We start from the raw sequence: 17,707 nt of genomic DNA on the forward strand, positions 1-17,707 counted from the left end.
TCAGAGCCTAGATCCATGGCGTTTCTGAGCTGAATTGTTGTGGAATTGGTGATTATTGTTGAAGAATCAACTCTATTTCGTTGAAGTTCTGAGAGAAATTCAGATCTGCCCTAGAATTTCACGATTGTTGTGCGAGAGGTTGATTTGCCCTAAAATCCAGCAATTTTCACAAATCGGAGCCTTCATTCACTCTTCTTTCACATTAAGGTGAGTTTTGATTTCAAATTGCTAAGAAATTGAAGGTAAAAATGCCAGAAACTGGAGAAATTGAGACGAGCAATGGAGAGAAGTTCACATATATTCATCCTAGACATCCTCTTTATCTGCATCCATCAGATAATCCAGGTAGTGTTTTAGTTCCACATCAATTAACAGGAATAGAAAACTATACAGCATGGAGCAATTCTATGAAGGTTGCGTTGTTGGCGAAGAACAAATTAGGGCTCATAGACGGGACGTGTTGTAAAGAACATTATAATGGCGACTTAGAACATGAATGGGAACGGTGTAATGCTTTCGTTCTGTCATAGATCACTCATTTTGTATCAAAAGAGTTGGCAAATGGAATGATGTATTCAACTAATGCTACCAGTGTTTGGATGGACCTTAAGGAACGATTTGACGAGCAAAACTTCACTAGAGTTTATCAATTGCTCCGTGAAATCTGCACCATAAGTCAGGGCACTTCATCAGTATCGGAATATTACTCAAAACTGAAGAGTGTTTGGGATGAATATTGGTCCATGGTACCTTTGCCATGTGACTGTGCAAAACATAAAAAGTATGCAGAACATATGGAACAACAGAGACTTGTACAGTTTCTAATGGGACTAAATGAAACATATGCCCAAGCTAGGAGTCAAGTGTTGCTAACAGTCCCTATTCTAACCCTCAATCAAGCCTACAATATGATAATGCAGGATGAAAGCCAATGGATTCAGTCCAATATGATATCACAACTCACACCAACACTGCAACAGATGAACTTGAATGATCCTACAGCTCTAGCTGCCACACAAAACAACAGATTCAAAAGAAACAATGGACCTTATTGTGATTATTGTAATATGAAAGGACACAGGAGAGAAAACTGCTACAAGTTGGTGGGATATCCTTCCAATCACAAATTCAACAAAATGAGAAATTATGATAGGCCACAAAGTTCAGGAGATAATGGGGCATTCAGCTTATAGTGTCAATCTTGGATATTCTGCCAACATTGTTAGTCATGTTGAAGAACCAGAAGCAAGTAGATCATCAGGTAATAGCAACATGCCAATGTTCACCTCAGAGCAATATAATCAACTTTTGAAATTAATCAGCCATGAACCAGCAGTTGCAGAAGCCAAAGTTAACATAGTAGGTATAAAAGAATTCCTTGGCACTTGTTTGCTTGCAGGTTCTGAACCTAACTCCTGGATAATTGGCACTGGGACCTCAAACCATATGGCTTCTAGTCTGGATCTTTTAACTCAATCTACTCTTGTGTTTCCCAATACTAGTAAAGTCCATCTGCCAAATGGAAACATTACATCAGTAACACATACAGGGTCATTAAATCTTTCTAATGATCTTGAATTATGTAATGTGCTTTATTTTCCAAATTTCAAATATAACCTGTTGTTAGTATCCAAACTTACCAAAGAGCTAAGATGTTGTGCATTTTTCAGGACTTTTGCATTGGCAAGGTGAGGGGGATTGGTAAGGACAAGGATGGCCTCTACATACTTCAACCTGCCAAGAAGCCATCACCTGTCAAAGCACCTGAGTAATCATTAGCCATAACATTCAATACAACAATACCTACTACAAATTCCTGTCTTGTTGCCTCTCTTGTTTCAGTTCCTGCTGCTTCTTCTGTGTCGGTTCCAGCTTCTACTCCAGCATCTGCTTGTTCTCAATCAAAGCATTCAGATCAGTGCTTTATATAGCACCAAAGACTTGGCCATGCTCCATTAGCGGTCCTACAAAAAATTCAATTTCTAAAAACTCATTAGCTGAATAAAGAGCAGTTGTCTTGTGCTATCTGTCCTTTAGCAAAGCAAACTAAGCTCCCCTTTCCTACTAGTCATAATAAAACTGTAACCCCTTTTGAACTTGTACATATGGATGTGTGAGGTCCATATAGAATATCCACTTACAATGAATATAGATACTTTCTTACCATTGTAGACGACTATTCTAGAATGACTTGGATCTACTTGATGAGTATGAAAAGTGATGTGTTCTTGTTAATCAAGTCTTTTATTGCACTTGTTAATACTCAGTTTTCTACCTCTATCAAGACTATTAGGTCTGATAATGGTCTTTAAATTTTTAATGCTAAATGTGCAACTCTTTTTACTTCTTTTGGGATTGTCCATCACAGTTCTTATGTGCACACTCCACAACAAAATGGAGTGGCTGAACAAAAGCACATGCATTTACTTGAAATGGCTAGAGCTCTTAGGTTTCAAGCCCATGTCCCCTTGAAATTCTGGGGAGAATGTGTTCTTACAGCTGCCTTCATCATTAACAGATTGCCTTCTTCAGTTCTTTCAGGGAAATCTCCTTATGAGCTATTTTATGGTCAACCACATTCACTTACTCATCTTAAAGTGTTTGGCTATCTGTGTTATGCAACCACACCATGCTTCACAAATAAGTTCTCTTCTAAAGCCATTCCTGCCATTTTCATGGGTTACTTAGAAACTCAAAAAGGATATAAGCTCTACAACATTTCCTCAGGAACCTTTTTTCCAGCAGAGATGTCTCTTTTAAAGAAAATACATTTCCTTTTAGACATCCCAAGTCCGCATTTCTGCATTCACATCTCCCTAACTCAACTCCTACCTTTCCTAGTCCAGCTCATATTTCTTCATATGATGATACATTTCCTGCCAAGAATGATGTACCACCATGTTCACCTCCAACTTCTGTTGCACAACCAGAGCCCTCTAGTCCACAACCACCTCCATCTCCTGTTATGCATCCTAATCCTACTGCCTCACCTCCTTCTCCCATTGAGCCACAACCTACTCATATTTCAGATGTTACTCTAAGGAAGTCTGCCATGACATTTAATCATCCCTTATGGTTAACTGATTATGTGCATCAGGTCCAGTCTACTTCTACTCCTTATCCCATTTCTTCCTTCCTCAGTTACTCTCCTTTATCACCTTCTTATCAAGACTGTCTCACCTCTTATTCTTCCATTGTTGAACCTACAACCTTTGAATAAGCTGCTCAAGGCAGCAATTGGGTACAGGCTATGAAGCTTGAGGTTCAGGCCCTCACTAATAATAACACCTGGGAATTGGTAGATTTACCTGTAGGCAAGACTCCAATTGGTTGCAAAATGGGTTTATAAGGTAAAGTACAAGGCAGATAGGACTGTGGAAAAATACAAAGCTCGCTTAGTTGCCAAGGGGTTCACTCAACAAGAGGGACTGGATTACCATGAGACCTTCTCACCTGTGGTGAAGATGGTCAGAGTTAGGAGTGTTTGCTCTAGCTGCTCAGTATGGTTGGCCCTTACTTCAGATGGATGTGTACAACGCTTTCCTACAGGGTGATCTTTCAGAAGAAGTCTATATGTCATTGCCTCAAGGGTTTGGTAGTTAGGGGAAGATTAGAGTGTGTAGACTACTCAAATTCCTCTATGGATTAAAACAGGTTAGCAGACAATGGAATTTAAAGCTCACCTAGCTCTCACAGAGTGTGGCTTCAACCAAAGCAAATTGGATCATTCACTACTCACTAAGAAGACAGGGAATGCCATAGTGATTATATTGGTCTATGTTGATGATCTTTTGATTACAGGTAATGATGTCTTAATTTAAGAAGTTAAAGACATACTGAATCACAATTTCAAGATGAAGGATTTGGGAGAGCTAAAGTTCTTTTTTGGTATTGAATTTGCAAGATCACATAAGGGAATCCTCATGAACCAAAGGAAGTATGCATTGGAACTCGTGTCAGAATGTGGCCTAGGAGGAGCAAAGCCAAGCATCTCCCCTTTGGACCAGAATATGAAACTTACTAGTGTGGAATATGACAAGCTTTTTGATAAGCAAGGACATGACACAGAGCTTGAAGACATCAGACTGTATCAGAGACTTATAGGGAGACTCTTATATTTGGAAATCACAAGGCGAGATATTTCATATGCAGTCCAAGTTCTCAGTCAGTTTATGAATGCACCACAACAGTCTCATTATGATATAGCATTGAGGGTAGTGAAATATATCAAGAACTGTCCAGGACAAGGTTTGTTGATGAGTAGCAAACGGAGTAGGAAGGTGTCTGCATTTTGTGATGTAGACTGGGCATCCTGCTCAGTGACTAGGAAGTCTGTTACAGGCTTTTGCATAAAACTTGGAGACTCCATGATTTCTTGGAAATCCAAGAAACAGAGCACAGTTTCAAGAATTTCAGCAGAGGTCGAGTATAGAAGCATGGCAAACATTGTAGCTGAGTTAACTTGGATTAATGGACTACTGGAAGAATTAGGAATGCAAGTTGATCTGCCTATGGAGTTGTACTGTGATAACAAAGCAGCTATACAGATTGCTTCAAATCCAATGTATCATGAGCGCACAAAGCACATAAAGATTAACTGTCACTTCATTAGAGAAAAACTATAACAGGGCATGATCAAAACTGTCCATGTTCCCAGTAAAGATCAAATTGCAGATATACTAACCAAGGCACTTGGAAAACAACTACATATTGAGATGGTTTGCAAGTTGGGGATGATCAATATTTTTTCATCACCCAACTTGAGGGGGAGTGTTGAAAAGAGCAGTAGTAGCAATCCTTGTACATAGGCTATTGGTGTTGTACATATTAGTTGGAGTCAGTTAGTTAGTTTCACATGTACAGTTAGTTGAGTAGTTAAGATAATTAATTTGTATTAAGTAGATAGGTAGTATAAATGAGGAGAGATACACGTGTGTATATTGAGGCTTCTATTTTTTCTGAATAACAAAAAACAAAGTATTCTCTCTCTTCTCTCTTCTTCTTCTTCTTTACCTATCCTCTTCGTTAAATTCAGCTGAAGATACATCCTTTCAATAAAAATATTATTCCAACTAATATATGTATAAGATTTTCCTAGTATAAGAGAGCATAAGTGTTTGATTTAACTCCATGAGGTATATCCTTAACTAAGTCATATTACATGAGTGACAATATAATTGGGTATGTGGAATGAATCTAAATAAATTTTTCGAATGACTTCAAAGTTAAGAATATCTTAGCGCATCAATGCTGGTGCAGGTACATTTTTTTTGTATGACGTGCTAAAATTCAAAGGGCAATGTGAGATTTATGCTAGCATTTGAATATTTGAAACTTGAAAAAAAATGAGTTTTGAAGTTGTGTTGAAAAATAATTTTTGAAAGTTAAAATTGTGTTTGGACATGCATTTACTTAAAAAATATTGAAGTTATGTGAGTTGAAGATAAATTTTCACCCAAAAACTGGTGGCCCAAACTAGTTTTTGGAATTTGAAAATTTATTTTAAGATTATTTTCAAAAATTGAACAAATAATTTTTTTTAAAGCCAAAATTTATGTCCAAACGGGAACTAGATAGGATTGGTACTCCTCCGCATCAAAATGTGTAATCCATCTGTCTTATTTTATATGACACATTTTCATTTTTATTATGCATAAAATAGAATTTTTTTGTATATTTAGAAATACTTTATCTTTAAAGTTTCTATTTTATCCTTGAGATAAATTCTAGTAATTACAAATATTTAAGGCTTGTTTTAGATCACAAATTTCAATTTTTTTTGAACTTCTATGTCACGACCCAAACCTATGGGCCGCAACGAGCACCGGGTATCTTACTCAACTGAGTACCAACATAATATATCTTTCTTATAGTGCTTTAGTTGGCAAATGGGCCAAACAGGCCGTCATGGGCTAACCAGAATAAACACAGGGAATACTCAATATAGAATGACCAATCCTGACATAAAAACGTATATATGTGATATACGGGCCTATAAGGCCAACATGATCATTTGTGAACTCAAAACATAGGCCGGAAAGGCCATACATGCATTCGTACACATGACATCTGTCTACAAGTCTCTAAGAGTACATACTTATCACAAAGGTTAGTGCAGGGCCCCGCCATATCAAACAATACACGTCTAAATCATACTGACCAAACAAGCAACTCTGGAGCGAATGGAGCGCACCAACATCTTCCGCTGATCTGATGACCTACTTGGAGGACTCTCAACCTGTCTATCGAAACCTGCGGGCATAAAATGCAGCGTCCCTAGGCAAAAGGGACGTCAGTACGAATAATGTACCGAGTATGTAAGGAACATAAATAAGTACATAACAGACATGGAAGAAATATAGAGTAAATGACCCAACCTGTAAGTCTGGATAACTCTGTAAATTATGAAATAATTTTGTTATCATGCATATGCGTATGAATGTCATGTAATGCATAGGTACATATTTCATAACATCATTAGCCTCTGAGGGCATCCCATCATATCATCTTGGCCACTGTGGGCAAAATCATCAAAATATACCAGCTGATCAGGTGGTGGTGTGTATACAACACCATAACCTTTCCCATATCCCATATACATATATATATACATACATATATACGCGTATATAATGTCATCTGGTCATGGGTCAATTTACATGAATGCAATGCATGAAAAGTACGTTAATAAAATCTTTCGGAATGTCATAAGACTATTTTGCCTTTGAGTAATATCCTAAAGTAATCTCTTTTCAACTTTTGTATTTTTCTGAGACCCATGAACAGATGATAGAATATTATGACACATGAAAATTCAAGAACATAGATATTTCTAATACTTCTATGAATAGAGTCATTTATGGAATTTGTGCATTTGCTCGTTTCGTTTGTGTCGTATAGATTATGCCAAAAGAAAGAAGGGATAGCCTTAATATACCTGAACCGATTCTCTTGACAATCCTTTTAAAACTCGTTGATTGTGACAATAAGTAATGGAGGATCGATTCTGTTGTTATTACGCTAAGAAGTCTCGGATGAATTCTTGTTGAAGTGATTGACGTTACTAGTGAAAAGTATGGTCTTTGAAGCATTACATAGCAGATGTATGAGACTTCCTATAAATGAATGGATCGCTTTAGAAAGGTCCCTTTTTATAATGGTGTGGTCCCCACTTAATAATGCTTACCTTAGCCATCCAATTCTCTTAAAATGCCATCTAGCAATGTGACTAAGGAGTCATTTAAATCAATATTCTTGGGCTGCTACGTTTGGGAGGCTTTATTAAGCCTTATCCAAAATCTTAATTACCCACTAATTCATCATTTAACTAATTAATCTCCCATTAACCAATAATCAACCAATTACCCACACAATCAAGTATTGTCTCAAATTACTTAAAATACTACTCATTTTTAACATACCTTATATACCTTACTATCATGGTCATGTAGTACCTTATATGGTACTATAAGCACGTGATTTTTGCCCTGAGAAAACTACTTCCAGAAAATTCAAAATAAAATAGTTTTGAGTTGTTTGTGATTTATTTGTATTTGTCTGGGCATGTTTATTTTATTCTAATCAAGAGAAAATACAAAAAATAATGTAGGTGCATGTGCATTTAGGAATTAATCTTGCATTTTTTAGAATTAATTAATCATTGGTTTATATAAAATAAAAAATATAAAAAATACGTCTAGGATTCAATTTTATAATTTTTAGGGTTAAAATCATAAATTATTCGATAATAATTGGAAAATCATAAAAATATACATTTTTATATTTTTATGTTTAACTGTGTGATTTTGTACTTAACCTAATGTTATTTAAGTTAATTTGGTTTTTAGAATTTAATTTAGGATTTTTTTTAGGTTTTGGGAAAAAAGGGAAAGAAACAAAATGAAAAATGATGAGAAGAAACTCGGACCAGGCCAAGTTCCACAGGCCCAAATCGATGCCCTTTTTACCCGGTCCAATTAGGCTAGCAATACGACCGTCGAAACGACGTCGTTTTTGTAACTCTCAATCTGGGTCGTTGATCTCACTTGATCAACGGTCCAGATCAACTCCTCTGTCACCCGACCCGTTCCCATCCAAGACCGATCTGGTCTCAAGGGTAAACGAAGCGATGCCGTTTTCATTTATGAACGGATCCAAGCCATTGATCCCATCAGATCGAACGGCCTGGATTCATCCCACCCTTTCATATATATATTTCAAACCATACCCCACCCCGCCCCCAAAGCCATCCCCCCCCCTTCGCCTTCGTCTCTGACCTAGAGACAGGCCCCAAACACCCGCCACCTCCCAAGCCATCCCTAACTAACACCTAGTAACCTCCTTGACTCCCTCACCCCAAATCCCACCCAGGTTCTGTCCAAATCTTGTTAGAGCCGTTCGAATTATCAGATCGAAGGCAAACCCTAGAGGAACCAACTTTAGACTATGTACGAGGTTAAAGGTTTGAGGTCTTAACCGACTTTAGTCGAGTGTTCTCAGTCGAGAACACTCGATTAAGGTCCGTTTTGGCTTCAAAATTTCAAAACAAAGTGTCAATGAGAATGGGGTTCATTTGGGTTTCTGATTTTTGAGGTATTTTTCCTCTTTTCCTTTTTCTTCTTTGATTATTGTTTGTTATTTTCCTAATTAGGTTTCCTTGTTATGTTTGTCAAATAATCCTCCTCTTCTTTCGGACCTTTTTCTGGTCCAGTTTTTCTCGTCTTGGTCAATTGGCATATGTTGCATTGTTTAAGTATGTTTGTCTTTTTAGTTTGGTTGTAAGGGTCAGTGCCCGTAATGTTCTTGCACAAAAACTGTGTCTAGTCTTGTAATTGGTTACTAGTATTACTAGTTCAAATGATCTCACTTTCTGTGATGTCTGATTCCTTGTTTGTTTTGTTGTTCATCATTTTACATATAAATTTAGTTATGTTCATCCAGTATGTGACAGTATTTCATTCATTTTGTTTGATTTAGAATTGTGAACATAGTTAGTCATTCCCATGTATCTGTGTCAATCATGGTCTGAAATTTGACCTTGGTAGTTCCATATGATTTTGTTCAAATGCATTGGTCTTTATTTTTATGCTATTTGATCTGACCTGAGTTCTAGTTTGAATTACTGATTGAATTTGATAAGTTGAATTGGTTATAGCTGATGGATTTGGTACAAATTGAAAGGGGTTGAGGTAGGATAATACACAGGGGTTAAGAGGGTAATTTGGGAATTGAAAAGTTTAAAAATGGTCAGTTTAAGTGTTCTGTCCAGTAAGTACTAATTAACATTAAACTAATGCATTTGTTTAGTGCTAATGGGGAACAAGACATAATGGTAGGGGAAGGTTTAAAGGAAGTGGATTAAGAAATAGGTGCCCATACCTATTTGAATTTAAATAAAGAAAAGACAAGAGTAGTGGGGAACAAGTGAATTAAAAAGAGAACAAAACATGTAGTAGTGGAGGAGGAATATCATGGGCAGAACTACTTTCTTAATTAGCTTAATGCTCCTAAGAGCTAAAAAGTTAATAAAGTTTGGCTATAAATAAGAGGAGCTTTACACAGTGTGAGGGGGTTCTTTTTTAGTCTTTGAGAGAGTTTCCCTTCTTGAATCATTTTTCTGAGAACTGGAACTCATAGAGAGATTTGAGGATCAGTTGTCCTGAGAGCTTTTAAAAACTGAATTCTTCTACACTTTAGAACCTTAAGAGAGCTTGAGAGAGTGTTTTAGACAATCAGCTCACACTGTTGCATTGATTGCAAGAGCAGAAATAGTTCAAATCTCTCTGTTCCTGTTCTGTACTTGGGTGTTTAGGACACTTGAAGGAATTTGGTGATTTATTTGAGGGTTGCTGGGTATTATCTGATTGTTGAAAGGTGTTCTATGACTGTCTAGTCTAATTCCTAGTAGATTCAGTGTTTTGGTTAAGCTTCTTTCTTCCTGGGCTTTGCGACTGCGGTTTGGTCTTGAGCTTGGCCCTGTTTGTTGCTGTTGACTGTCAACCTGTTAGTGTTATTGTTTGTTGCTGATACTGTTGTATTGCTGTGGTTGATCTCTTCTTCTTCCATTGTAACTGATTTTCAGGTACACAACTATAACTTTGGCATTTGTAAGCTGAAAACATGGAGTTTGAATATACGTGAAGAGTTGAAATTTTGTTTTGGTTTCTATATGACTGATGTATTTAAATTACTCAGTCGCTGCTGTTAGTATATAGATCCCTGTTAGTATGTAGTAAGTGGACTGAAATGGAGTTGTATGAGAATTCTTTTTAATATAGTTCATACTGAAACATGTTAGCATCTGGTAACTGATTCCTATAGTTAAAAATGAGCTTGTTGGGCAGTTAAATTAATTGGGACTGTGACTGTTAGATTACTGGATCATTGGATTCTGTTCGACTAAGTTTGAATGTTAGTTTTTATGCCAATGGTTAATTCTGGAAAGTACCATATCAATTGAAAAGGAAAAGGAAAGTGTAGAATGTAAATAGTATTGGAATTCGGTTAAAGCGTCGACTGTAGGCATTAGCTAGTTAGTTTAGTGCGTGTGTTCAGTTTAAACACTTAAAGCTAGAAATAACTGGAGTTAGCATTCTACTTTGGAACCTGTGATATTGTGCTTGCATTAAGGGGCGTTGTTCAAATTGGTAATAGCAGTCATGTAAATGTCGAACTAGATGTTAGGATGGCAGTGGCATAAGACGTAGGTTGATCCGTTAGTTAAAAACAGAGTTGGGGTGTCAATTGCACGTTTTGGAAATATAAAATCATTTTGCGAGTTGTTCACCTGCTTTCAGCGCATTATTAATTCGTTTTAATTACAATAAGTAATGAATTAGTGAATTGGTATTAAACTAGTGGCGTAGAAACTTCATTCAGGATCGTTTAAGTTAATATGAGCAATCTGGGCCATACCGTGGCCCAATTGTACGGATCATTCGAGTTTGGTAACAAGCCCACCCCCCTTAGGCCTCTGACATGCTTGCTAGCCCGATGCTTTGATCAAAGGCCCCAAAATTGGGCATTTTAAACACGCAGGTTTTTCTTAATATAGTAGTTCATAAACCAACTAAGTTTTTTTTATTATTAGAGACAATGATATTAAATAGAAAATCATAGTCGCTTTAGGATCGTCCTTTTAAATAAACGAGATGAGCCTCGCCAAAGAAAATGCATAGATTGCGGGGCCCTCACAAATGTATGTATTAATTACTTAGAACTCGGAATCGGCTGCTTAGCGAACTTCTCGGCCATTTCCCAAAATAACCCCGCGTTAGTCTCTTTAGGCGCGTACTTTAAATAACATTACTTTCTTAAACTCGGGTGCACATTTATGTGACCCAAATCCAAATCTCAACAGAGTTGAAATGCGTCAATAACCACGGGTGCATTGATGTGACGTGGTTCGAGGTATATTTTCACGACGTTGCAATTCTCGTTAAAAATAATAATAATAAAAGCGGTAAACAGTTAAAATTTGCACATAGGTTCAACATGTATTAAAATCAGATAAATAAGTCGAATATGACAGTTGAGCGACCGTGCTAGAATCACGGAACTCGGGAATGCCTAACACCTTCTCCCGGGTTAACAGAATTCCTTACGCGGATTTCTGGTTCGCGGACTGTAATACAGAGTCAATTTTTTCCTCGATTCGGGATTCAACCGGTGAATTGGAACACCATAAATCTCCTAAGTGGCGACTCTGAATTAAATAATAAATCCCGTTTCGATTGTCCTTTAATTGGAAAAACTCCCCCTACGCCCCTACGGGCACGGGTGAAAAAGGAGGTGTGACAGGTACTAGTCCATAAATACCGGGTATTATAGCTCGGACCATATTTTATCCCAAAATGTCAAACTTCGCGAAACTCATTTTCTTTGATTCATTTACCCTCTAACCTTCACGAATTTACTTATCACTTGTTTGAAATAACATAATACTTATAACCTCAAAAATAATCTCATTCCCGAGCTTAAATCAATTTACTCATGGCGTACTTTCATGTACAAAAATATGGGGTGTAACATCATTCCCCCCTTTGGAACATTCGTCCTCGAATGCTGACTGATGCACTTATCATTTACATAACTTATGTCTTTCGAATACTTTAGTACTCTCGTTGCTATCTAGGCAACTGCTATGTGAATAAATCCAAATTCCAGGACATTCACCTCTTTAGACCTCTTTCTCATACCATGACTTGTGGTCGGAATCCTTCCGATGTCGCAACTGTTTCTTTCTTTTATCATGCTGTCACACCTCCTTTTTTACTACACCCCCGGAAGGGTATAAATAAAAGGAGTTTTTCCAATTAAAGGACAATCGAGACGGAATTTATTGTTAAAAGATTCAGAGTCGCCACTTGGGAGATTAATGGTGTCCCAAGTCACCGGTTGAATCCCGAATCGAGGAAAACTTGACTCTGTATTATAGTCCGCGAACCAGAAATCCGAGTAAGGAATTATGTTAACCCGGGAGAAGGTGTTAGGCACTCCCGAGTTCCGTGGTTCTAGCACGGTCACTTTGATCATACGTGGCTTATTAAATTGTCCAATTACTCAATTTTAGAACCTATGTGCTTTTACCTTTTACAGCTTAAAGAAAAATTATCGTGAAATGAGTCACGCATACGTGTACCCATCATGTCACGTGAACGTGTCCACAATTAATAACGCACTACTATTATTAAGAAAGTTTAGCCGAAGTTGCGCGAACGCATACTCCGGTTTTGTTTTTAGAAATCGTAATCATGTCACGCAAACGTGTCCATAATCATGGTGGTATATTAAACGGACCTAAAGCAAACTATGAACACTTGTTATTTTATATCTAAATCATAAGAAATTAGTAGAGGGCTATGCATTTTAAGATTTCATTTGGCACGGCGCACCTCCGATCTATATTTGAAAAGCTCAATTAATTAACTAAGGAAAATTTGTGGACACTTCTACTTGTTTAAACTAAGGGTTCTACCCTACAAGTTACTAAACGCATTGTATTAGAGAATTAAAGACCCAAAGGAAAACTATTTCGAACACCGTTGAACAGACCCCTTTTAAAATGTCTTTAGAAATTGGGCTCAAACCCAACCCAATTTTTTATGAAGCAAAGGCGCCCAGGGGTCTGTATTCGACATACTTTTCAGCTGGGCCTGCGTTAGGCCCTAATTTTATGCCCCAAATTTTATGCCAATCAAGGAATGAAAATTAATGATATTAATTGGAACATGAAATTGACTTAGCAAGCTTAAACTCCGATTTTGAAATATCAAACACCAATTACCTATCTAGCTTTCTAATCTTAACTATTCCCACATGAAATGACCAAATAAACATTCTGACCACAAATTTCCAAATCAAGCAATCATCTGATTATTACGCCTGAAACCAGTTTTTAACTAGTTTCAACATGAATCTGAACCTTGACTTCGAGAGTGAACATGCTTACAAAATAGAGTCTGGGTAAATTGATATACATACAAGCCAATACTTAGCATTTCAATGAATTCAAATAGTCATCACAGCTAAAACTACATTGATCTTCAGCACAAACTAAACAGAGGTATACAACCCCCAAAGCATTAAATTAAACCTCAAAGCCTTAAAAACTCCTTTACCCAGCACACACTCGAACTCATTAGAAGAAAACTAAATAGCTAGAGTCCATAGTTCATTTATCACTACAAAAGCAGATTTGCTACTATAGGTTCAGAGAATAAAGATTCAGAAAAGAAGGAAGGAGATGAACTAAATTATGAATAACAAACTAATGCTAAGCTCTACAATTCCATTTTTCATTTCACCCTTCAAGTCAAGCATTCACCTTATACAAGTTGTAGAGCGTGTACCTGGAAATTGACAAGGAAAAGAAGTGAACACTCAGCAGTAAACAACAGAATTCAGCACCAGCAACACCAATGCAAACCAGAAAAATGGATACGAAACAGTACAAGACAGTCTTAATCGAACAATAACCCAAAGCAACCTCAAACCAAACTTCAAACACCCAAAACTCAATTCATTTCAGCACCAGATTAATCAAAAATTCTTCAGAAGTTAAAAGTCTTTGAAATTATAGAAGAGAATGCAATGGAACAGTAATTTTTGTTCTCGAAGTCTATGAAAGTAGTAAATTTTTTGCAGTTTCTGTATTTTTAGATTTCCAGCTCTCAAAAAAGTCTCTCTCTTCAAAGGCAAGAAAAGCTGCCTTTATAAGCAAGGCACTAGGGCAGCTAAAGGAGGATCAGACTTGCACCTAGACCCTTTTCATATTTTTGTTTTTGCTACTTAGTCCTTGAATTTTTGGCTTGTTTACCAAGTAAGCCTGCTTTTCAGCTTCCAGGAAGCTTCCTATTCTGTTATCAGGGAGATTCCCTCAACCAAATACCCAAACTAACCTCATGCCCCTGTTATTTCCCCTTTTGACCCAATGTGTATGGGTCAATGCTGACCTAAGGTAAACCAGATATGGGCCTTCGAAAATCCCGGGCTAGTCCCCTTCTTTTGGACCTAGGTTCAAGTGAGAAGTTCAGAAGAGACTAGAGAGTAGAAAGATGAAAGGCAATTAAGATTTCATTCAGCCTTTCAAACCAAATGCTCTTAATCGGTCCAAGATTAACGGGAACAGTCAAACAAGCTAAACTAACGAATTCAAACAAAACTAAAGAAGCTAATATCTAACCACTATTCCTGATTTAAAAAGAAACGCATGCAACAAAGAAGAAGAAGAAGAAGAAGAAAAAGATTAAAAAAAATGGGATAGAGAAAATACTAGGAAAACCTGCCAAGCCGAATGGACACAAATCTTGAAATAATCTTCAAACGAACCTCTCATTTTTGGCCGAAATAGACTTTAACCGTGTGTTCTCGACTGAAAACACGTGATTAAAGTCGATTTCAAACTCAAAATCTCGAGACCCTGCTACTCTCGTTTTGGGACTTAGGGCTTGAATCTTTGATCTAAAATTTGAGAAACTCCAGGAGGATTTGAAGCAAACGGGGTAGGGATTCAAGATGAGGAGGGGGAGGTGGTTGTTTGGTGTGATTTTGGATCCGATTGGACGAGTTAGGGTTTCGGTCGTCCTCTTCAATCCAAGATTCGAAGAGTTTTGGTGGGATTCGAGGGAGATGGTTTGGGGTTTTGGAATGGGTAGATGGAGGGGAATCAAGGGTGTAAATTTAGGGTCGATTGGAGTACCGCCGCCGGCGAAGACGATTTTCGGCAGGCGATTCCGGTGGGGGTGATGAGGGTCTGGTGAAGGAGATGAGAGGGGGTAGGGGGGCTGTTTGGACACTGATATATCAAACTGACCCAAGCTTCAGGACCGTCCGATCAAGAAACCTCGACGATCCTGATCTGTTGCCAACGAAACGGGGTCGTTTTGATTTAAAGGGGGGAAGACCAGACCAGGTTAAGGTGGTTTGGGCCGGGTGAGGGGGTTTGGACGAGTGCGGGGGATGGACGACTTGGACCTGGGGAATTTCGAATACAAATGGCCCAAATTAGGGTCTTCTAAATCCAACTCTTTTTATTTTACTTTCTTTTGATTTTTTTTCTAATTTCTTTTAAAATCATATTTAAAAATTAAAAATTAAAATAAGACCTAAATTAATTCCTAACCAAATTATCCTATCAAATTGAATTAACTGGCTCTAAATAATGCTCACCACCACTAATTAAATGCCAAATTAAAGAAAACTAACAAAATTTTGAAAAATTAAAATTAAAGTGCGAAAAATGAACTATTTTGTGATTTTCTCATTTTTATAAAACACTAAATTATTAATCAGTTCAAAAATACAAAAATTAAATTCTAAATGCAAATGCAGCATTATTTGTATTTTTTTATTAATTAAACAAAATAAAATGCACAAATAAAATGCAAATAATTAACAGAAACTGCCACGAAATCCACAAAATTGCAAACATTGAAATAAATTATTTTGTTTTGAATTTGTGGGAATAATTCATATAGGGCAAAAATCACGTGCTCACAGCTGCCCCTCTTTGCTCGGAAACACGAAGAGTTTTCGTGCAAAGATAAAGTGAGCGGATACGAGCGATTTTTGCCCGTTTGAATACTTCATGGGAAGCATTTTTTAAAGATCTGACCGCACCCTACTTCGGAGGTTGCCTACATATCCCTGGCTAAAAAGGAATTAGGTCAATGTAGTTCGGGAATGTTTGGTAGATGGGACTACCATGAAGTTGTGATTTCACTGTTGTTGTTGCTACTGCTTACTGCATCCCCTTATTACACCATGATAAAATAAAAGAAGCTAGACTATGCTATGGTCTATGCACTACAAAATCCTATCTAGATCTTCAAACTTGATCTTGTGTTTCTTGTTGCCTTGTTGCCTTGTATTCTCTTGGTAAAATTTCTTTGTTGCCACCTTGAATTGTAAACTGGGATGTTTCCCTTTCTCCAGGTGGATGCTTGACTACTGAACTTGATATGTATTCCCATGCTCTCCAGGCGGGCTCCCGATCGCTGAACTTGAATGTATTCCCATGCTATCCAGGCGGGCTCCTGACTTCAGCAAAATAGACAAAACAAAGAAAATTTTCTGCTCCAGTTTGGGTATGTGGGCCATGTGTAAGTGTAAAATGAATCACATTACGAATATCAATAAGAATATTTGAAAACCAAAACTTGAATTGTACTCTTTTGTTCTCCAGGCGGGCTCCTGACTGCTAAACTTGAAAGTATTCCCTGCTTTCCAGGCAGGCTCCTGACTGCTAAACTTGAAAGTATTCCCTACTTTCCAGGCGGGCTCCTGACTGTTAAACTTGAAAGTATTCCCTGCTTTCCAGGCGGGCTCCTGACTTCAGCAAAATAGACAAAACAAAGAAAATTTAAAAGCTAAAATTTAAATTGTACTCCCTTGTTCTCCAGGCGGGCTCCTGACTTCAACTTGACATGCATTCCCTACTCTCCAGGCGGGCTTCTGACTTCAACACAGACAAAACAAAGAATTTGAAAGCTAAAATTTAAATTGTACTCCCTTGTTCTCCAGGCGGGCTCCTGACTTCTGCGCTTGAATGTATTCCCTGCTCTCCAGGCGGGCTCCTGACTTCAACTCGAAATGTATTCCCTGCTCTCCAGGCGGGCTCCTGACTTCTGAACTTGAAATGTATTCCCTGCTCTCCAGGCGGGCTCCTGACTTCAAAATAAACAAAGCATAGAATTTGAAAGCTAAAACTTAAATTGTACTCCCTTGTTCTCCAGGCAGGCTCCTGACTTCTGCGCTTGAATGTATTCCCTGCTCTCCAGGTGGGCTCCTGACGGCTGACTTTGAAATGTATTCCCTGCTCTCCAGGCGGGCTCCTGACTTCAACTTGAAATGCATTCCGTGCTCTCCAGGCGGGCTCCTGACTTCAAAATAGATAAAACAAAGAATTTTTCCTTCCCCAGTTTGGTAGTTGGGCACATGGGTGAGTGTTAAACTGAATCATTCTACCAATTGTTACTAAGAATTTGAAAGCTAAGTCCTATTATCCAGGAAGGTCCTGACAACTGACAATTATAGATCTAAGTTGTATCTTCTAAAGGTATTACTTCCGCTAAGTCTTGTTATCTAAGAGGGTTTTAAACTACATCCTATTATCTAGGAAGGTCCTGAAGACTCCTAATTGAATCTTATCTCAAACATGCAAACATTGAAACCAACTTATATTCCTTTGGGATACATTTATGCTAAA

The 17,707-nt window shown here is 37.6% G+C and overlaps 2 protein-coding genes across 2 annotated transcripts; both read left to right on the forward strand.

Moving 5' to 3' along the window:
- Window positions 1-248: 248 nt before the first annotated feature.
- LOC138871129 (uncharacterized) lies at window positions 249-3,220 on the forward strand. Its single transcript, XM_070148985.1, has 6 exons — window positions 249-413; window positions 531-1,062; window positions 1,154-1,399; window positions 1,843-1,918; window positions 2,369-2,749; window positions 2,842-3,220. Exons 1-6 carry the CDS (start codon window positions 249-251, stop codon window positions 3,218-3,220), a joined length of 1,779 nt encoding a protein of 592 aa, XP_070005086.1.
- Window positions 3,221-3,854: 634 nt separating this feature from the next.
- Window positions 3,855-4,625, forward strand: LOC138871130 (uncharacterized mitochondrial protein AtMg00810-like). The gene has a single exon (XM_070148986.1). It carries the CDS (start codon window positions 3,855-3,857, stop codon window positions 4,623-4,625), a length of 771 nt encoding a protein of 256 aa, XP_070005087.1.
- The last annotated feature ends 13,082 nt before the right edge of the window (window positions 4,626-17,707 follow it).

The sequence above is a fragment of the Nicotiana sylvestris genome, chromosome 6 (genome assembly GCF_000393655.2).
Source record: "Nicotiana sylvestris chromosome 6, ASM39365v2, whole genome shotgun sequence".
NCBI classification, from domain to species: Eukaryota; Viridiplantae; Streptophyta; class Magnoliopsida; order Solanales; family Solanaceae; genus Nicotiana; species Nicotiana sylvestris.

Coding starts and splice junctions, on each gene's coding strand:
- LOC138871129 (XM_070148985.1), top strand. CDS start 249: ATGCCAGAAACTGGAGAAATTGAGACGAGCAATGGAGAGAAGTTCACA. Junction 1,063..1,153: donor TGGACCTTATTGTGATTATT/GTAATATGAAAG, acceptor AAATTATGATAG/GCCACAAAGTTCAGGAGATA. Junction 1,400..1,842: donor TGGCACTTGTTTGCTTGCAG/GTTCTGAACCTA, acceptor CTCTTGTTTCAG/TTCCTGCTGCTTCTTCTGTG.
- LOC138871130 (XM_070148986.1), top strand. CDS start 3,855: ATGAAGGATTTGGGAGAGCTAAAGTTCTTTTTTGGTATTGAATTTGCA.